This window comes from Pelmatolapia mariae, linkage group LG13, assembly GCF_036321145.2.
Source record: "Pelmatolapia mariae isolate MD_Pm_ZW linkage group LG13, Pm_UMD_F_2, whole genome shotgun sequence".
Lineage (NCBI taxonomy): Eukaryota > Metazoa > Chordata > Actinopteri > Cichliformes > Cichlidae > Pelmatolapia > Pelmatolapia mariae.
In genome coordinates, this window is record NC_086238.1 from 20,086,945 (window position 1) to 20,102,175 (window position 15,231).

At 41.0% G+C, this 15,231-nt stretch overlaps 1 protein-coding gene across 1 annotated transcript in view; it reads right to left on the minus strand.

Moving 5' to 3' along the window:
- The window catches only part of LOC134639925 (adhesion G protein-coupled receptor A3), a 184,095-nt gene extending 170,944 nt beyond the window's left edge, over nucleotides 1–13,151 (minus strand). Inside the window, exon 1 of the mRNA XM_063491443.1 lies at nucleotides 12,461–13,151. Within this exon, the coding sequence (XP_063347513.1) occupies nucleotides 12,461–12,678 (218 nt within the window). The 5' untranslated portion in view covers nucleotides 12,679–13,151. The remainder of the gene's footprint in view (nucleotides 1–12,460) is intronic.
- Between the last annotated feature and the right edge of the window lie 2,080 nt (nucleotides 13,152–15,231).

Consider the following 15,231-nt stretch of genomic DNA (forward strand, 5'->3'; position numbering starts at 1 on the left):
GAAAACATTCTGGATTTTTTTTTTATTACTATTACTATTTATTTTAAACACACTGCCTCTGTAAACGCAAACCTGACAGAAAAACACAAAGTAGAACACTAATCAATCACATAACTGAGGTAGTTTAGGATCATTCTGATAGAGAACAGAAAAAAGACAGCCAGCATCTAAAGAAGAGCTTTGAATGTCCTTCAAGGAGCCCGGAGAACTACTTCAAGAAATGACAAGAAAGCTGCCTAATGTCTGGACATGTTTCAATAAATAGCTGCACCTATTTCCCATTTTCCTAGCCAAATATAAAGAAAGGAGGGGTGGCCCAAGAGATATATATTAATTCTTCCTTTAAACAGGAACTCTTGAAAGATCTCCTTCCACACCACAGCTGGGATATTTCTGTGAGGCCGAACAAAGTCAGTGCTCTAGAAACCAGTCTGGCTGGAGCAAAGACGTTCAGCTATATCATTATGGAGGAATAGAAACGAAAATAGCTCCCACGGAAGTAATCCAACACACCGATCATGAGGAGCAAAGGGAGTAAAGATCACAATCTAAACTATGGCAAACATTTAGATCTGCTGGCCTCGAGGATTCAAGCCACTTCTCTTCAAACAGCCAAACCCAGTGTTTTTTTAGAAGATCAAGTTACTAGACAGGGCTAACCAAAATAACATATTTCACATCTACTAACATTGACCTTGGATGGAAAATTGCTTTAGGAGCTACCAACAGATGTTCACATGGCCTCTGAATGATGGTGAAGGTCATCTGACTGAGACACAATCCTTCCTTCACATTACTGAATTTGAAGTCACAATTGTTCTACCGTTGCAGATCAGTTAGTCAGATTTGTTTACTTGTGTTTACAGAATTTTATAAAGTAAGGTGTTATTCTGTGTTATTCTTGTGATTTGACTTAAATATGAAGCAATAAAATGAAGCTTATCTTGTCTTTATCTTTCACAAAAGAGAAAGTTCTGTTTAGTTGAGTTCTTCAGTTGGAGAATTCCAAATAAGTAAGCTCTTATCATAATCTTTATTATTATCTATTGCATGCAACTATATAGTTTTTCAGATGCCTTAGATGCTCTTCATTCTGATCAGAGTGAATCAGAGAGAAGAGTGCAGTCTTCGCTTACTTTCCTTTTTTGTGCAAAGTGCCCTATTCGCTGGGTTTGGACTTACACTGGCTATTGAACAGCACAGCAAAATTTCATCTTCTTGTTAGGGCAAAATATAACATATCTTACATTTGGAATTTACCTTTAGGAATGTCTTGTTGATTTTAATTATGTGACTTCATAATTTGCTAAGTTGTCAGAAACAGCACAACAATAAACTCCGATTTCATCACCTCTAGTGTACTACCTTATCAACAGCTCTACACTCTGCACTGATGACTGCAGACGGATTCAGATTGACTGTTTGCAACATATTAGCAAACAGTCTGTGTCCATAAAGTAGATAGTCAGTCAGGTAATTGCAAACCTTTGAGTCTCAGGGTGACTTCAGTCAGTCCTGCTCAACTTCAGGACAACCAACTGATCACCACAGAAATCCAATTAAAAATTCAACAATTTTTCCTACTGACAAGGAGCGTGACATTCTACTTTAACTTTAGTCTGATTGAGCCATAAAGGCAATTGGAGATCAGAGATTTGAGTTCATAATAATAAAAGCTAAACGTTCAAAAGTTCATTCATTGAATTATATATTAACCAGCAATAATATTTAGATAAGAAAAAGGCCACATCACTAATAATTATTTAAAGTAGAGCTCGATAGGAAAATCAGCATTTTTTAAAAGTTTGTTTTTTGTGAATACAGGCATTGCTAAATGCTGAAGCTACTTGACTGGAAGCCTAAGCAGTCTCTAACTATTAGGCTCACCACAGACATAGACATACAGCATCAGTGACTTGTGTTGACTGAGTGGAGAAAAATGTGAAGAGGCTGAGCGACAAACACATATGCAAGCACAGGGCTCCTACATATGCACACAAATGGATACACAGTGACTCCCTGATTCGTGCACACACAGAGGCAGGCATACGCTCATAAACTAGCACACAGCGCTGATAAAAGCCTGCCAAGGCTCCTGTGAGACAAAGAGAACAGCTAATACGATTCCCACTGAGATCACACACTGCAACAGAAGCAGCACACATCAGGGTTTTAATCACCTTGTTGTACAGTTAGTCAGAAAATGGGGTAAAGACAACATGCTTCTAAGCTGGCCTCCACTGCTCTCTAAAATTTATGGCCCTTTAAGTAACTTTAGTATTTACTCAGCGGCGTATGAAGGAGGCAGGGAGAGCAGCACAAAGAAGTATCCTTGGCAGACACTGTATTTGTCTTTACTTAATATTTTTTGGTAGTAGGTCTGGGTTTTGACACATTCTTGGTTTTTCCATGCTACGGTAGGATTTACAGCGACTGCTCCAGTGGTCATGAACTCTCGATCATTGAATCATTATTGTCTAAAGCAGAACTGATCAGACCTGAACCACGTCAACTGCGGTCAGAGAGATTTTCAGGCAGCCAGTGTGAAGGCCAGCTTCTAAGTGATATATCTGTAGCCTCTGAAGAAACCTTGACAATATCATTGGCATTTCCTGGTAACTAGATTGAGTAATGGCTATTTATTAAGAAGACTGGCAGTTTCCTTAAAGAGCAGCCACCTCTGTGGCTGTAAAATGAAGCCAACATGGAAGTGGTAAAAACCGCACTTGAGTGGTCACTTGAGACTGGCTCCAAAAGCATGTCAATTCTTATCGACTCTATTGATAAAAATGCCCACCCTAAGAACTTTAACAACAGGAACAAAAAAATTTTGGCCTCCATAGTTTCCCCCTTTAACACAACTGTACAGAGAGTGACTTTTTTATTTATTTATTTATTTATTCATTTACACCCATTTAGATTTTGTTAAGGACCAACGTTAGGTTTTCTTCACTTATGCTGACCACAGATGGGTGTACAATAGTTACCGTGACATCACTCACTGGTTTCTGAATTCTTGTTTTCAAGCCTTTATGACATTTGACAAGGTGGGGTGGGGCCAGACTGAGAAACTGCTTGGTAACTGGCCAGTGACTTTTGATTGACTGTAGCTAATCTCTCATTTTAAAATATGGCATGACCAAGATTTGCAAAATAGATTTCCCAGCACCAGCTGAACACATGAACAGGAGTACCACAAACTTTGCAGATCACCTTAGAGACCAACATCCTGGTCTTTATGAAGAATTTTGTGTGGTCAGTAAAACCCCTATTTCAGCAACACCTAAGTATTAAACAGCAAGAATGTTACTGTTTCACTTCTAGCAGTTACCCCTCATTAGCCAACTGTTGAGCTGTCATTAAAACAGCGGTTAGCAAGCTAATTCTAATAATACGATCATAACAGTTATGTGGGAACTAGGTAGCAAATGGAATTTAACAGGCGCAGTTATTAGAGTGTAAAAAGAGTTTTGCTTCCCTTAAAGACCCAAATTGAAGAAATCTACCAGCACCTAGGCAGAAATGGTGGCAGCCTGCTTTACCATCAATGAAATATGGTGCCAGGTCTCCAGAAGCACTCGAAATGAACAGGGCTGTTACTGAATACATTTACATAAGCTAAAAAAAAAGAAAGAAGAATAAGAAATAAAAAGGCAGCACGGTGGCACAGTGGTTGGCACAGTGGTTAGCACTCTTGCTGCACAGCAAGAAGGTCCTGAGTTCAATTCCACCATCAGGCCAGTGTCTTTCTGTATGGAGGTTGCATTTTCTCCCTGTGTTTGCGTGAGTTCCCTCCGGGTACTCCGGCTTCCTCCCACAGTCCAAAGACATGCAGCTTGTGGGGATAGTTTAATTGATTAATCTAAATTGCCCATAGGTGTGAATGTGAGCGCAAATGGTTGTCTGTCTCTATGTGTTAGCCCTGCAACAGACTGGCAACCGGCGACCTGTCAAGGGTGTACCCTGCCTCTCGCCCTATGACAGCTGGGATAGGCTCCAGCACCCCCCGCCACCCTGAAAAGGAGAAGCGGATGGATGGAAGAAATAAAGAGTATTGAGAGTATTTTCCTGGGTATTGATATCAAGTTTGAAATTCTAGCATGGTGACGACATTACCCTCTAATTAGCAGGTAAAATTAGCTTTGAATTGAGCTTTACAGTTTATGAATGTAGCTTGCAAACCACACTCTAATCCAAATATGAGCATTAATCAACTTTTTATTAATTATTAAAATAGCAGCTAGCAAGTTGTGGTGTGGGATGTGGGAGCGAGGAAGCAAATGTTAGTTCTGCCTACAAACCAACAAATTCCTACAATAAGTTCCAACAAACAAACATGGCAGTCCTGACGAGCCCTGCAGCTACATCTTCTATATTCTGTTAATGTTTCAAATACGCAGCAGCTCAATGCCCATGTTGTTGTTCTTGAGCACATGGATAACATGAGGAAAGAGGTTCTTGGCAATAGCAAAGATAGAAGTGCTGGGGATCTAAAATATTGCACCCTCTGAAGCTTTGATGACTGATACTGGTGAGTGCACTAAAGATGAACCTTTTGCTTTTTAAAAATCTTCCATATCAGTGGAGATAAGAATGAGAAAAGCCAGTAGAAAGAGACAGAAAGACCAAGAGATTGGCATGACTCCTCACAGCGTGAGATAGTAGATACACCATGTTTTATCAGGGTCATTTTGGTCACATCTCTTTAGAATAACATCCAGCTCTCTGTGGATCTGAATGTCATATCATTTAAGGCATTTAACACTCTGAATGTCTTGATCCGATGTGTTGTGCACTCACAAGGTTGTTCAATGAGTTAATGCACAGGAGTATATGGACAGGCTATGTGTGCAATGAAATATTCATGCAGAAGTACTCAGAACTCAGAGGAGGGTAGAGCACAAACAGCACCTCGGCAGACGAGAAAAGCCCCCAAGGAATAACAGCAAGGAAGAAAAGAGCTGGAGTGAATATAATGGGGGGGTAAAGAATATACAGAATTATATTTATAGCAATACTAAAAAATAAAATGCTCTGACATCCAGTATTTGTTCACAGTGACAATGCAGATCAATATAAACTTCTCAATCCTTTGATCATGCTAATCACAACCTGTCTATCTACAGCAAAGAAGCGCATTAATCTAAAATCCACCCGCTATTTTACGGCCACGCTTCCTCCAATGTTTCCCTGCCAGCACTTTGACTGACATGTTCTTGTAGTGGTTTGGAGGGAGCTACCGCCCTATCCTGATCACTTCCCTCTTGACACCACAAACATCCCTCCTGTCTTTCAACTGAAAGGATGATGATGGTGGCGAAGGTCCACAGAGGAGGATACTACAGATTTGGCTTTAGCCCAAGCCAGATGCCCTCATTTTTCTCTCTGGCAAACTGGAGAACAACCAGGCTTTCAAGGAGCTTAGCGTGTGAGAACATGCACCAATTAAGAAGATCAATTTCAGCTGACACTTCTGTAAATCACAAACATTTTATTATAGTTGTGTTTTTTTAATTAAGATATTAAAAACAACATGAAGACAAATAATGCACTACTGCAATTATATTTTTTTATTATCGCTGAACTGCGTGGGATCCCTCTGGGTACTCCGGCTTCCTCCCATGACATGCAGCTTGTGGGGATAGGTTAATTGATTAATCCAAATTACCCATAGGTGTGAATGCGTGAGTGAATGTGAGCGCAAATGGTTGTCTGTCTCTATGTGTTAGCCCTGTCACAGACTGGCGACCTGTCCAGGGTGTACCCCGCTTCTCGCCCTATGACAGCTGGGATAGGCTCCAGCACCCCCGCGACCCTGAAAAGGAGAAGCGGAAGCGAATGGATGGATGGATTATCGCTGAACTCTTAACTCTGGAAACTGATAGCAACAAGGACAATACTGGGCTCCACACGAAAGAAGAAAAAATAAACCATTTACTGTGTGATATGAGATGAATATTTAAAAAGGGATTTATTTGGCTGAAATGTCAGCATTTAATGTAACAAGTTGCCTTTTTCCCTGTTTGCAGATGTGGGTGAAAGACAATGATGCACTAAGGATGAAAACCTGTTTATTTCCCCTTAAATGGTGCCACATTGGAAAGGGAAACGCATTTGTGGATTGAGCAACAGCGTTGAGTATGTGAGCTGTGTTTGTGAAAAACTTGTCAAATGTTCTCCGTCTTCTCTGGTGCCTTTTGTTGGATTGGATGACTGAAATCTGAAGAATCGAGACATATTGGCAATTTAACTATTTATTCATTTAACAAACAGATGCCTCGTGTTGATCCAACTGCAGTAGGCAGAATCTGGACTGATCACTGAGCATGTTTCTCCAAATGTTCAGGTTCCAGTGCGCATGGTGCTGACACCAGCACAAATGGGCCCGACGGTCAAGGGCAGCTGCGGCAGGCCTCTTGGCAACCCTTTGAGACCACAGATTGGCTACGTGCACTCTGTTCTGTATTGTCTGGGTAGAGAGCTGTCGGCCATATTGTCCTGCAAACCTTATCTGCATATCTGTAGAAGACTGCCTACAGTTCCTAAGTTCTGACAGGGTGAGGAAACAGTCTTCTTGTAGCGTCATCTTCTTGGGACGCCAACTTCGCAGCCTGTATCTGGCATGTTATAGTCCCCTGTTATATAATTTGGCCTTCAGTTTGGAGATGATATAAAGGCTCACTAAAAATAATGCTGTAACTTGCTTTTGTGGAACATCAGCCAAAAGTTGACCTATCCAGATCACTCCAACATGGTGTGTTTGGAGCAGACACCAACTGATGCTATAGCAGGGTCCATGCTCACCAGTGCTGCTATTAAGGCACCAAACCTGACTGCAGTTGAGGTATCAGAAGCTCAAAACAAGAGTTAGTAGAAGAATAAGCTGTTTGGCACTGACATTGCTTTTTCATTGGTTTTTCATAGATGTAACCCACAAACTCAATTCTGCTGCTCAACCCACAAACACATTTTTCTGACAAATGTGGCACCATTTAAAGGACAATAAAGAGGCTTTTATTTGATTGGCAAACTGACTGAAAATATAACATTCAGAATTTTGCACATATTAATTTAATTTAAAAAAGCGTCTTACAATTTTCTTGAACATGGTATTGTTTAAGTTCTGAATTTATTTACTTGAAGTTCATAATAATAAATCCTTTACAGGATTCAGAGTATATAACACCACTGTGGTTAATGAGTTATTTTCATAAGGGGGAAAAAATCAAAAAAACAAAACAACATAAAACAAAAAACTTTATGCTTTGCAAATCAGTCACTGCATAACAGAAGAAGGTTTTTTGGTTTATTTCTATAACATTGGATCAGACTGGGGCTGGGGTGCATCTTCATCACTTTCTAACATGTAGAAGACAGAAACATTGTTTTGAGGAACACTTGAATGCATTTCATTTCAAAGCCACTCATCTCATAGACTAACACTTTGAGTATTAACATTATGTTACAGGTTGAAAACCAACCTGTTGGGTGAACTACATGCTAATTCTAATAAAGCAACAGAGTGTGGATTTCAGATTTTTCGTGAGTACTGAAATCAAGGTACGGGCAATATTCTGTCTCTACTACTACTATGTGCTGCAAGCAGTACTGACAGCTTTGTCAACTGTGAAATGTGCTTGAGTGTACAAACTGACTCATTGTTAACATGCACTTTGCTTAATTCGCCGTGGAGAAAACATCATGCTCAAACTGTGGAACAAGAATTTTATTCCCCTGAATGAAGAAATACAGCCTGTACAGTAACTTGACCGTAAATAATACTGCTCCTTCTTTTATTTACCCTTTGCACACAAGAGTCGCACATTTTAGTTGGCTGTTTTGCCATCCTTACCTATGGAACTTTTTATGCTGTGTTATGGAATATATATTTAAATGATAGTTAAAGCTAATGAATCAGACGGCACGTTTTTTCTCTATATTCATTCTAATGATGTTGGCCAGTGTCAAATACTGAATCAGGGCAACCCTTGACACCTTAAACCATTCTTTACAACTTTGTTAATACATTTTTGGCTTTGGAGAGAAGGGGAATATTTTAAACTATTTATTTTGAGCCAGTGACTCCTTCCAGAAGTAGACCCCAACCAGTTTATTAGTGATCTGATATTATTGGGTATTGGCTAACTATTTGTTTATCTAATGTAAACACAACAACCTGCTGTAATCTGTTTATTTTTCGTATGTTGGAATATTTCATTTTTATCTTCCTCCAAACACCCCCATCTGATCACAGCAGATGGCTCCCCCTCCCTGAGGTGGTTCTGCCGCATGGTTCTTCAAGTTTAAAAGGGAGTTTTTCCTTCCCACTGTCACTGTGATTGGAGTAGCTTGATTGTAAGGGTTTTTCTCTGTATTATTGTAGAGTATCTACCTTACAATATAAAGCACCTTGAGGTTGTGATTTGGTGCTATTTAAATGAAACAGAATTGAATTGAACTGACCAATTATTGGTACTGGTATCAGTCTTAAAAGTCCTGTATTGGTTGGGCTCTAGATCCATGCATATCACTCTAACATGTGTAGAAACTGCAGCCTGACTTACCTGTTTTGTACTATGTTAACACACAGGACCACAGGAGAAAGTGTGGTTGTAGAACAGTCAGCTGAAAAATATGTGAAATCCAGTTTAAGCTTCCACATGTTGAGCTACTCTCAGCAGGTAATATATGAGTATTCAAACAATATGCAAATAGTACATGACCCGGGTCAGGCTGCAACAAAGCAACTCAGCAAGAGAGAGAAAAGCAGCAGTACAAACATTGTAATGTTTATTAAAAGTTGTCAATTATGCTAGTGCACTGTATGTGCAGTATGTCTTTGAATGTAGATTCCAGCAGAGCAGAGACTCACAAGCTCACTTACAGTAAGCTGTGAGTGTGGAGTGTGCAAGCACCTCCACATCCCAACTGTTTGCAGTGGTCGCATCTCCTCAGTATCACTCTCATCATCAGTCTAAGCCCTCAGGTGATTTTCTACCAAACCCTTGACATCCTCACTTTCCCAGCATCCTCTCTGTCACTCCTTTAAGTCCTTTAACTGCTTTTTTTACTCTGAATCTCCCATCTCCCCCTCCCACAACCATCCATGCATCTCTTCCACAATCTATTCCTCCTCTTCCTGAGATGAGCGAGGCGTGGTCCTGCTGGACCACTGCCTAAGACAAGTGTCAGCAACGATCTCAGCCGCTACTCTCTGCAGTGAAATGGCGCCCGTGCTTCTGTGCACTGCTGAAACGATTACACCAGATAGGTCCCAAGGTCAACAGAGCTGTCAGGACAAGCTCTAAACTCTTCAACTCCAACCCCTCCCCGTGGACGATAAGGAAAACAGGCGGAGGTGTTAATCGAGGGCGCTGTGCGGCTCACAGACTTACTGACACGCTCTCTCATACAGTTCATTTTCATCTCTCTCGTTTATGCAAATGTTCTTTCATTTGCTCGTTAAGTTGTTTTTCTTTGGCAGTCGCAGGGCGCCGCATTATTGCAGGGCTTGTTCCTCATAAACATTTTATAGATACAATACTGAAACGCAAAAAGAAAACCAACAAAGCACAATCTGTGCCTCTAATCAGAAGTGGCGCTCGGATCTGGGCCGGTACACTTGAACGTGACATACTGTGCTCAGGTTGTCATTGAGGAAATGGCTCTACAAGGGGTTCATTGTCTATGTAGGTGGTGAGATCAGGAGAAAATAAAGAGAGCATGCCGAAGGACATTTGGGAAATTTGCTGACAGTTTATGGGGTGGGGGGGGGGGGGGGGGGGGGGGGGGGGTTGGTATGTACATGCTTCCCCTGATATATGTTTATTTGTACAGCACATCTAAACAAAAGAGCACGCAGGGGAGGTCACTTTAGCCTGACAAAGGTCACATTTCCTAACGCAGGAAAACTGCTTCCTGGCCGGTAAGAGCTCTGCTGTAGAATGGAGTTCACCAAGGAATAGTGCTGGGTGAGGTGTAGAATTACTTGTACATGTCGGCTCATAGCACAGCTCACACACTACCTCGAATTTCTCAGGCAAACTCAGAAAGAAGGAGACGCTTCGATCTGCATCGCTGTAGTTTGATGCTTACTTACTGTGTACTGTGAAGGTTAACCTTTACTTTATCTTTCTGTGTAGACCGCTTTGAAAAAAATCAAACCTCGTTAGTACCTGCGAAACCTTAAAAACGCCTCCACTTTTACTAACGCCGAGGATAAAACAAAGCTTTTTAACCATTCCCCACTTAAAAGAAACAAAAGCAGCTCTGCCTGCACGGAAACAAACACCACTCCAGATAAACTGCTATAAGCAAAGTGCTACCATTAATCAACTATGCTTGTGGTTCAGAATGAGTAGTCGCCTGTAACTTGTCAAGGGCCTTTACATTAAGTATTTGCTTTTACACTCCAAAGGCAGACCTCGAGTTTCCGTGAATAAAGCAGTCTATTAATCTTGCCGTCAATCTGTGCACCTGCAGAGAGAGAAGGGGAGAGGGAGCAGGTGGGGGGAAAAGTTATCAACCCCTCAAGTGTTTGAAGTGCTATTTCATCCACAAGAGAGACACAGATGAATACTAAGAGAGATTTCTCCAAGATGGTGTGGAAGAGCAAAATCTATGAATGTTTAAATGACTTTCAATACAGTAAAGGTAACTGCACCTCTAAACAGCACCGAGGGTAGGGAGAACGATTTATGCAGATGTGAGCAATGGATGAGGTCTGACTGTCACTAACAGGGGGAAGGTAGATCTCAAAGTGGGTCCAGAAACACACTAAGGAATAGATTTTTCAAACTATTCTTTGAATTAGTGATCTAGTAATAAGAGCAGGATTTTACAAGGACTAGCTTCTGCTCTCTCCCTTTTGAAATTACAGACAGCATGTAGACAAACAGTGATCACTCTTCATTACAGCATACTAAACACCCCCGTCAGTACAGGAACAGGAAGAGAAGTAAATGCCTCCTGCATACTCTGCCAGTGCATAAGACTGTAATGTAAAACTGTCATTCATCAGAGCGGAGTTCAGGATGGATTAATTCCCAGTAACCCACCAGAAAACATTCTGAGAACGCTGACAGACTGAGTTGCACCATATAAACAGAATGAATTACAGAACTTATTGAACCTAGAGCATCTCATTTGGACCATTTTTTGTGATGTTTTGTGACTGTTATTCGTTCTATTGATATGTGTGTATGTGCAACCCATTTCTTGCATTTCTTTGTACATATTATCTCTCCTTTCTTCACCTGCTGATCTTTTGGGAAATGTGAGACTAACACATTAAAAACAGTTAAAAGGGTTAGAATTGCAATCATTTTCATTAGTTTCATTTACAGTTATATTCAAAAATTAAAAAAAAAAAATGCTGCTAAATTTTATAATTAATCCATCCAAATAATAGACTGATCATCAGAGTTAACAATGATCTCATTTCACTTATCGATCAGTCTTTGACCAGTTTTTCCAGTTATAAAATCTCTTTATTATTTAATTAATTATGACGTGCTAACTAACGGCCTCATTTCTTTAACCATAAGCAATAAGAGTAAATCAAACTGAAAAGGCGGTATATAATAAAATCCTGATTTTATTTTTTAAACGGGGAAGTGTAAACAGATTTCTCTATATTTAACAGAAACTTTTTGGCAGCTGGATGCCAGTATTAACCGTACCGTATAAACCTATAATAGTATCTTACTTTTGGCGCTCCCCTATAATACTGTTCTAATCACAGAAATCAGTTACAGTGTGGAAAACAGAATATGATAACAAAGAGATTCTTTAAATTGCAAGTTACTACAAGGTTAATTCAAGGTTTGGCAGATAAAGAAGAATATTAGGTACACTACATTATACATTATTATTTACTTATTATACGTCACATCTATGACTGTGGGGATTACCTCAGCGACTTTGCTAGCACTCTGATTTTGAAATGGAACCAATCTGATGTGTATCTTTTTTTTAATCATTTTGTTAGAAGAGTGCATCTTGGGTAAGTTTAGTGACCTTTCAGTGGCATCCTTAATGCAGTGGGGCTGGGTGGGCAGGGGCAGTAATGGTAATAATGTAATAAGGTTGCAGAAAGGCTGGCTGCCAACCACATATTTCACAACATATTTATGGTAACAGTACAAGGTAACATTATTCTTTGATGTGTACTATTCTTCTGCAACTCGATAAATGACTTACTGGTAAATTATGTCAAAGTTGTTTAACTGTGTGGAATCAATTTATAACACTTAATGCTCTTGTTCGTGCAGGCAGACGCCCTAACTGGGCCCGGGGACCCCGTAGATGAATTGGAAAATAGAGGAAATAAAATTATCTTTGTACTTTTCCCACACTGTTTTCTTCCTGATAATCCGTTATATGTTGTCTCACAAACACAAACTACCTCGTGTGTGGGCTTTATATTAGTGACGTGAAAGTCTTGACTGCTCCTACTTACAGCGAAACGGTCCTGTTGGGTAAGAAGCTGGGCTGTAGGGTGTCCATCAGATCCACGTCGTCGCACACAACTTTGATTCGGACCTGCTGCCTACTCAACTCCTTGGACCTCTCAACGGAGCAGTGACAGCTGTCAATGATCAGATCCGGGCAGTTTCTATTGCTCAGGCTCGACTTGCACAGCAGGACTATTACGCACAATAAAGTCAGCGCCCTCATTGTGGACTGAGATAACTTAAAATATAAGAAGAAGAAACAAAAAAGGACAGAAACCCGCTATTTTCAAGTGATGTCGTCCCAACTTCTGTGACGAACAGGGACCATTTCACATTGCCTCCCGTTACAATAAAGTTTCCTCCGTTCCTGAGCCGAAGTCCAGATCCCAAACCCCGCTCGTCACCTGCTGCGCTGTAATGAGCTGAATACTTTCGCTGTTTTTTTGCTTTTAAACCAGGAATAAAGTTAAACATCGCTGGTTTTAAATGCTGACATTTCTGAACAACAGTCTTACAAACCGGCTTCTGTCATGTGCTCTGGAGAAAACTTCCAAAAGTGCGTTTTCACAGTCCGGGTAAACTTTTCGGCGACACTACCTTTCGCGCCGGCAGCATGAAGAAATCAAGAAATATTCCCTTCACGATCCATTTAAAGTGCTTCTGTTTGAACCGCTGCATACCGTGTTGTCATTCTTTGTCATCACGCAGTTTATGCGCCCTTGGACTTGTTGCGCATGTAGTGTCCCGAAAGTCCCTCCCCGTCCAGTCCTTACAGGCGTCGGTGTGGGCTCATAAACTTCTCATTGCTACAAGAGGCCGTTAGATAACGTCCTGAAAAAGACTTTCGGCTTCTCTTTCTTTCGGATTGCGCTTACTGAAAGCAACAGGGGGAAGAAGCCCATCCTCTCATCCAAATAATAATCAATGAGTGGGATCACAGATGGGCTAAATTAAACTATTTTCTCGTCTTTGCCACCTCAGAGAGTCCCCGGAGGTCCTCTAGACCCATGATTTCTCAAACACAAACATTTACACTGCCTGATGAAAAGTGCTGCTGTTTGTTTTAGTCTCTTCAGTCACTCAGGGACGAAGGAACCGGTTTGTATCCAATTCCCGTGACCTGTACACAAACTGAAAATGAGCCACAGCGCTGGTGAACAGGCGAAACACACATTTTCGGGGGTAAAAAATGTCTTGAATTGTGATCTTGGGAAACATGATGTTCTACTATTTTACATGCCCCCTAAACGAAAGTAGAATCTTGTTTTTTAACTCATTAGTTTCCATATTGCTCTGCTTTGATTTGCTGCAGATGTTGGCATTTTACGAGCAGAGGACACACTTGTAAACCTGGCGTTCATTTCACTGATGGCAATAAATTAAGAATATGAGCTGGAAAGGTTGACACAGTAAGGCATCGTTGGCCTCATGAAGATGATTAATGAGTAAATACAGAAAAGACTACTTTAAATGTCTTTATGTTTTAGGATTTAGAGGTACTTAAAAGAGAGTGTGAACTGAGGCGGGGGGCATTTCTTTGAAATTAGATTAACTCTGATGAGCTTGGATGAACTCTAGTTTTTTTTTTTTTTTTTATTCCGTCCAAGATGTCATCTGATTCCTCTTGAGACAGAAAGCAAACAATGTGGGCCAATATCTGTCCTATAATGTGCACTTATTCTTATCAAGCAATAGTGACTTTGAACAGCCCACACGATGTATCCAGTGACATCAATCACGTCTCTTTCTGGGGCATAATCTGTACAGAGGGCTTGGCCCCAGGGGGACAGAAGCTGAGACAGCTGGCTAGTTAGGTTCCCCGGGGCCAGGGTGAGGTGCTTCCCCTGTGTGTTTGTGTGTCCATGTGCATTGCACCCTGGGCCAAAAACCTCCCTCATTATCCACATTGTCTCCGGCACAGGCCCGAGAGCACAAAGGAGGGTTTGAAGCCGCTCCCACTGACCCTGCAAGCAGCCCGTGTTTCCTATTCTTCCGTTTTGACAGGCAAACATGGACTCCCTTTCTCTCCATAAGAGCATGCTATACTGAGAAAGACACAACCCTCCCTTCTCTGTTTATCCACATATGGAGGCCCTTGTGCTCCCATGACACCGCCTCAGACTGTCAGTCACACTTGTTTACACAGATGTATATTTACCTCTTACCTCTAAGTGCAGAGGAGAATCTTACCCACCAGCTGACCTCTGGGGAAGCCAAAGAAAAGTCACTTGATGTAGCTGACATCAACATTTGAAGTGATCCATCTTTAATAGACCCTAAGGAAACCTTTCCTTGGATGCAAGCCATGACTGTTCACTGAGCTACTTGTATGTTCTTAATGGAAAACAGATCCATGTACTCGAGTGTGTTCTATAAAGGTTTTCCTGTCTGGCAGCGGCTATATTTTCACACCAACAGCCTCTTTTGAATGGCACAAACAACTTTAATTGAAATTATGAAATCCCGCTGAACATTATTGTTAAAATAGTGCTGCAGCATTAACTCAAAAAAATAGCCTTATTAGTGCACAATGAAGGGATGGAGTCAGTCCTGGTCAAGCAACGCAAACATGTCTGTCTGCAGAGCATGTTCTTGTGTTTTCCCTCGTGCACATTAGTGTTCACAGCTCTCCATTATTACTCTGTGACAGAGATGAATAGACCCTGGCTGCCAGCAATCACAGTCCTCACTAAATATTTACCTGCTGAACTTGAAGAGGCCAGGGTACAGCAGGATGAGAGTCACTCATTATTAGTCCATGACTTTTTGGATAAAG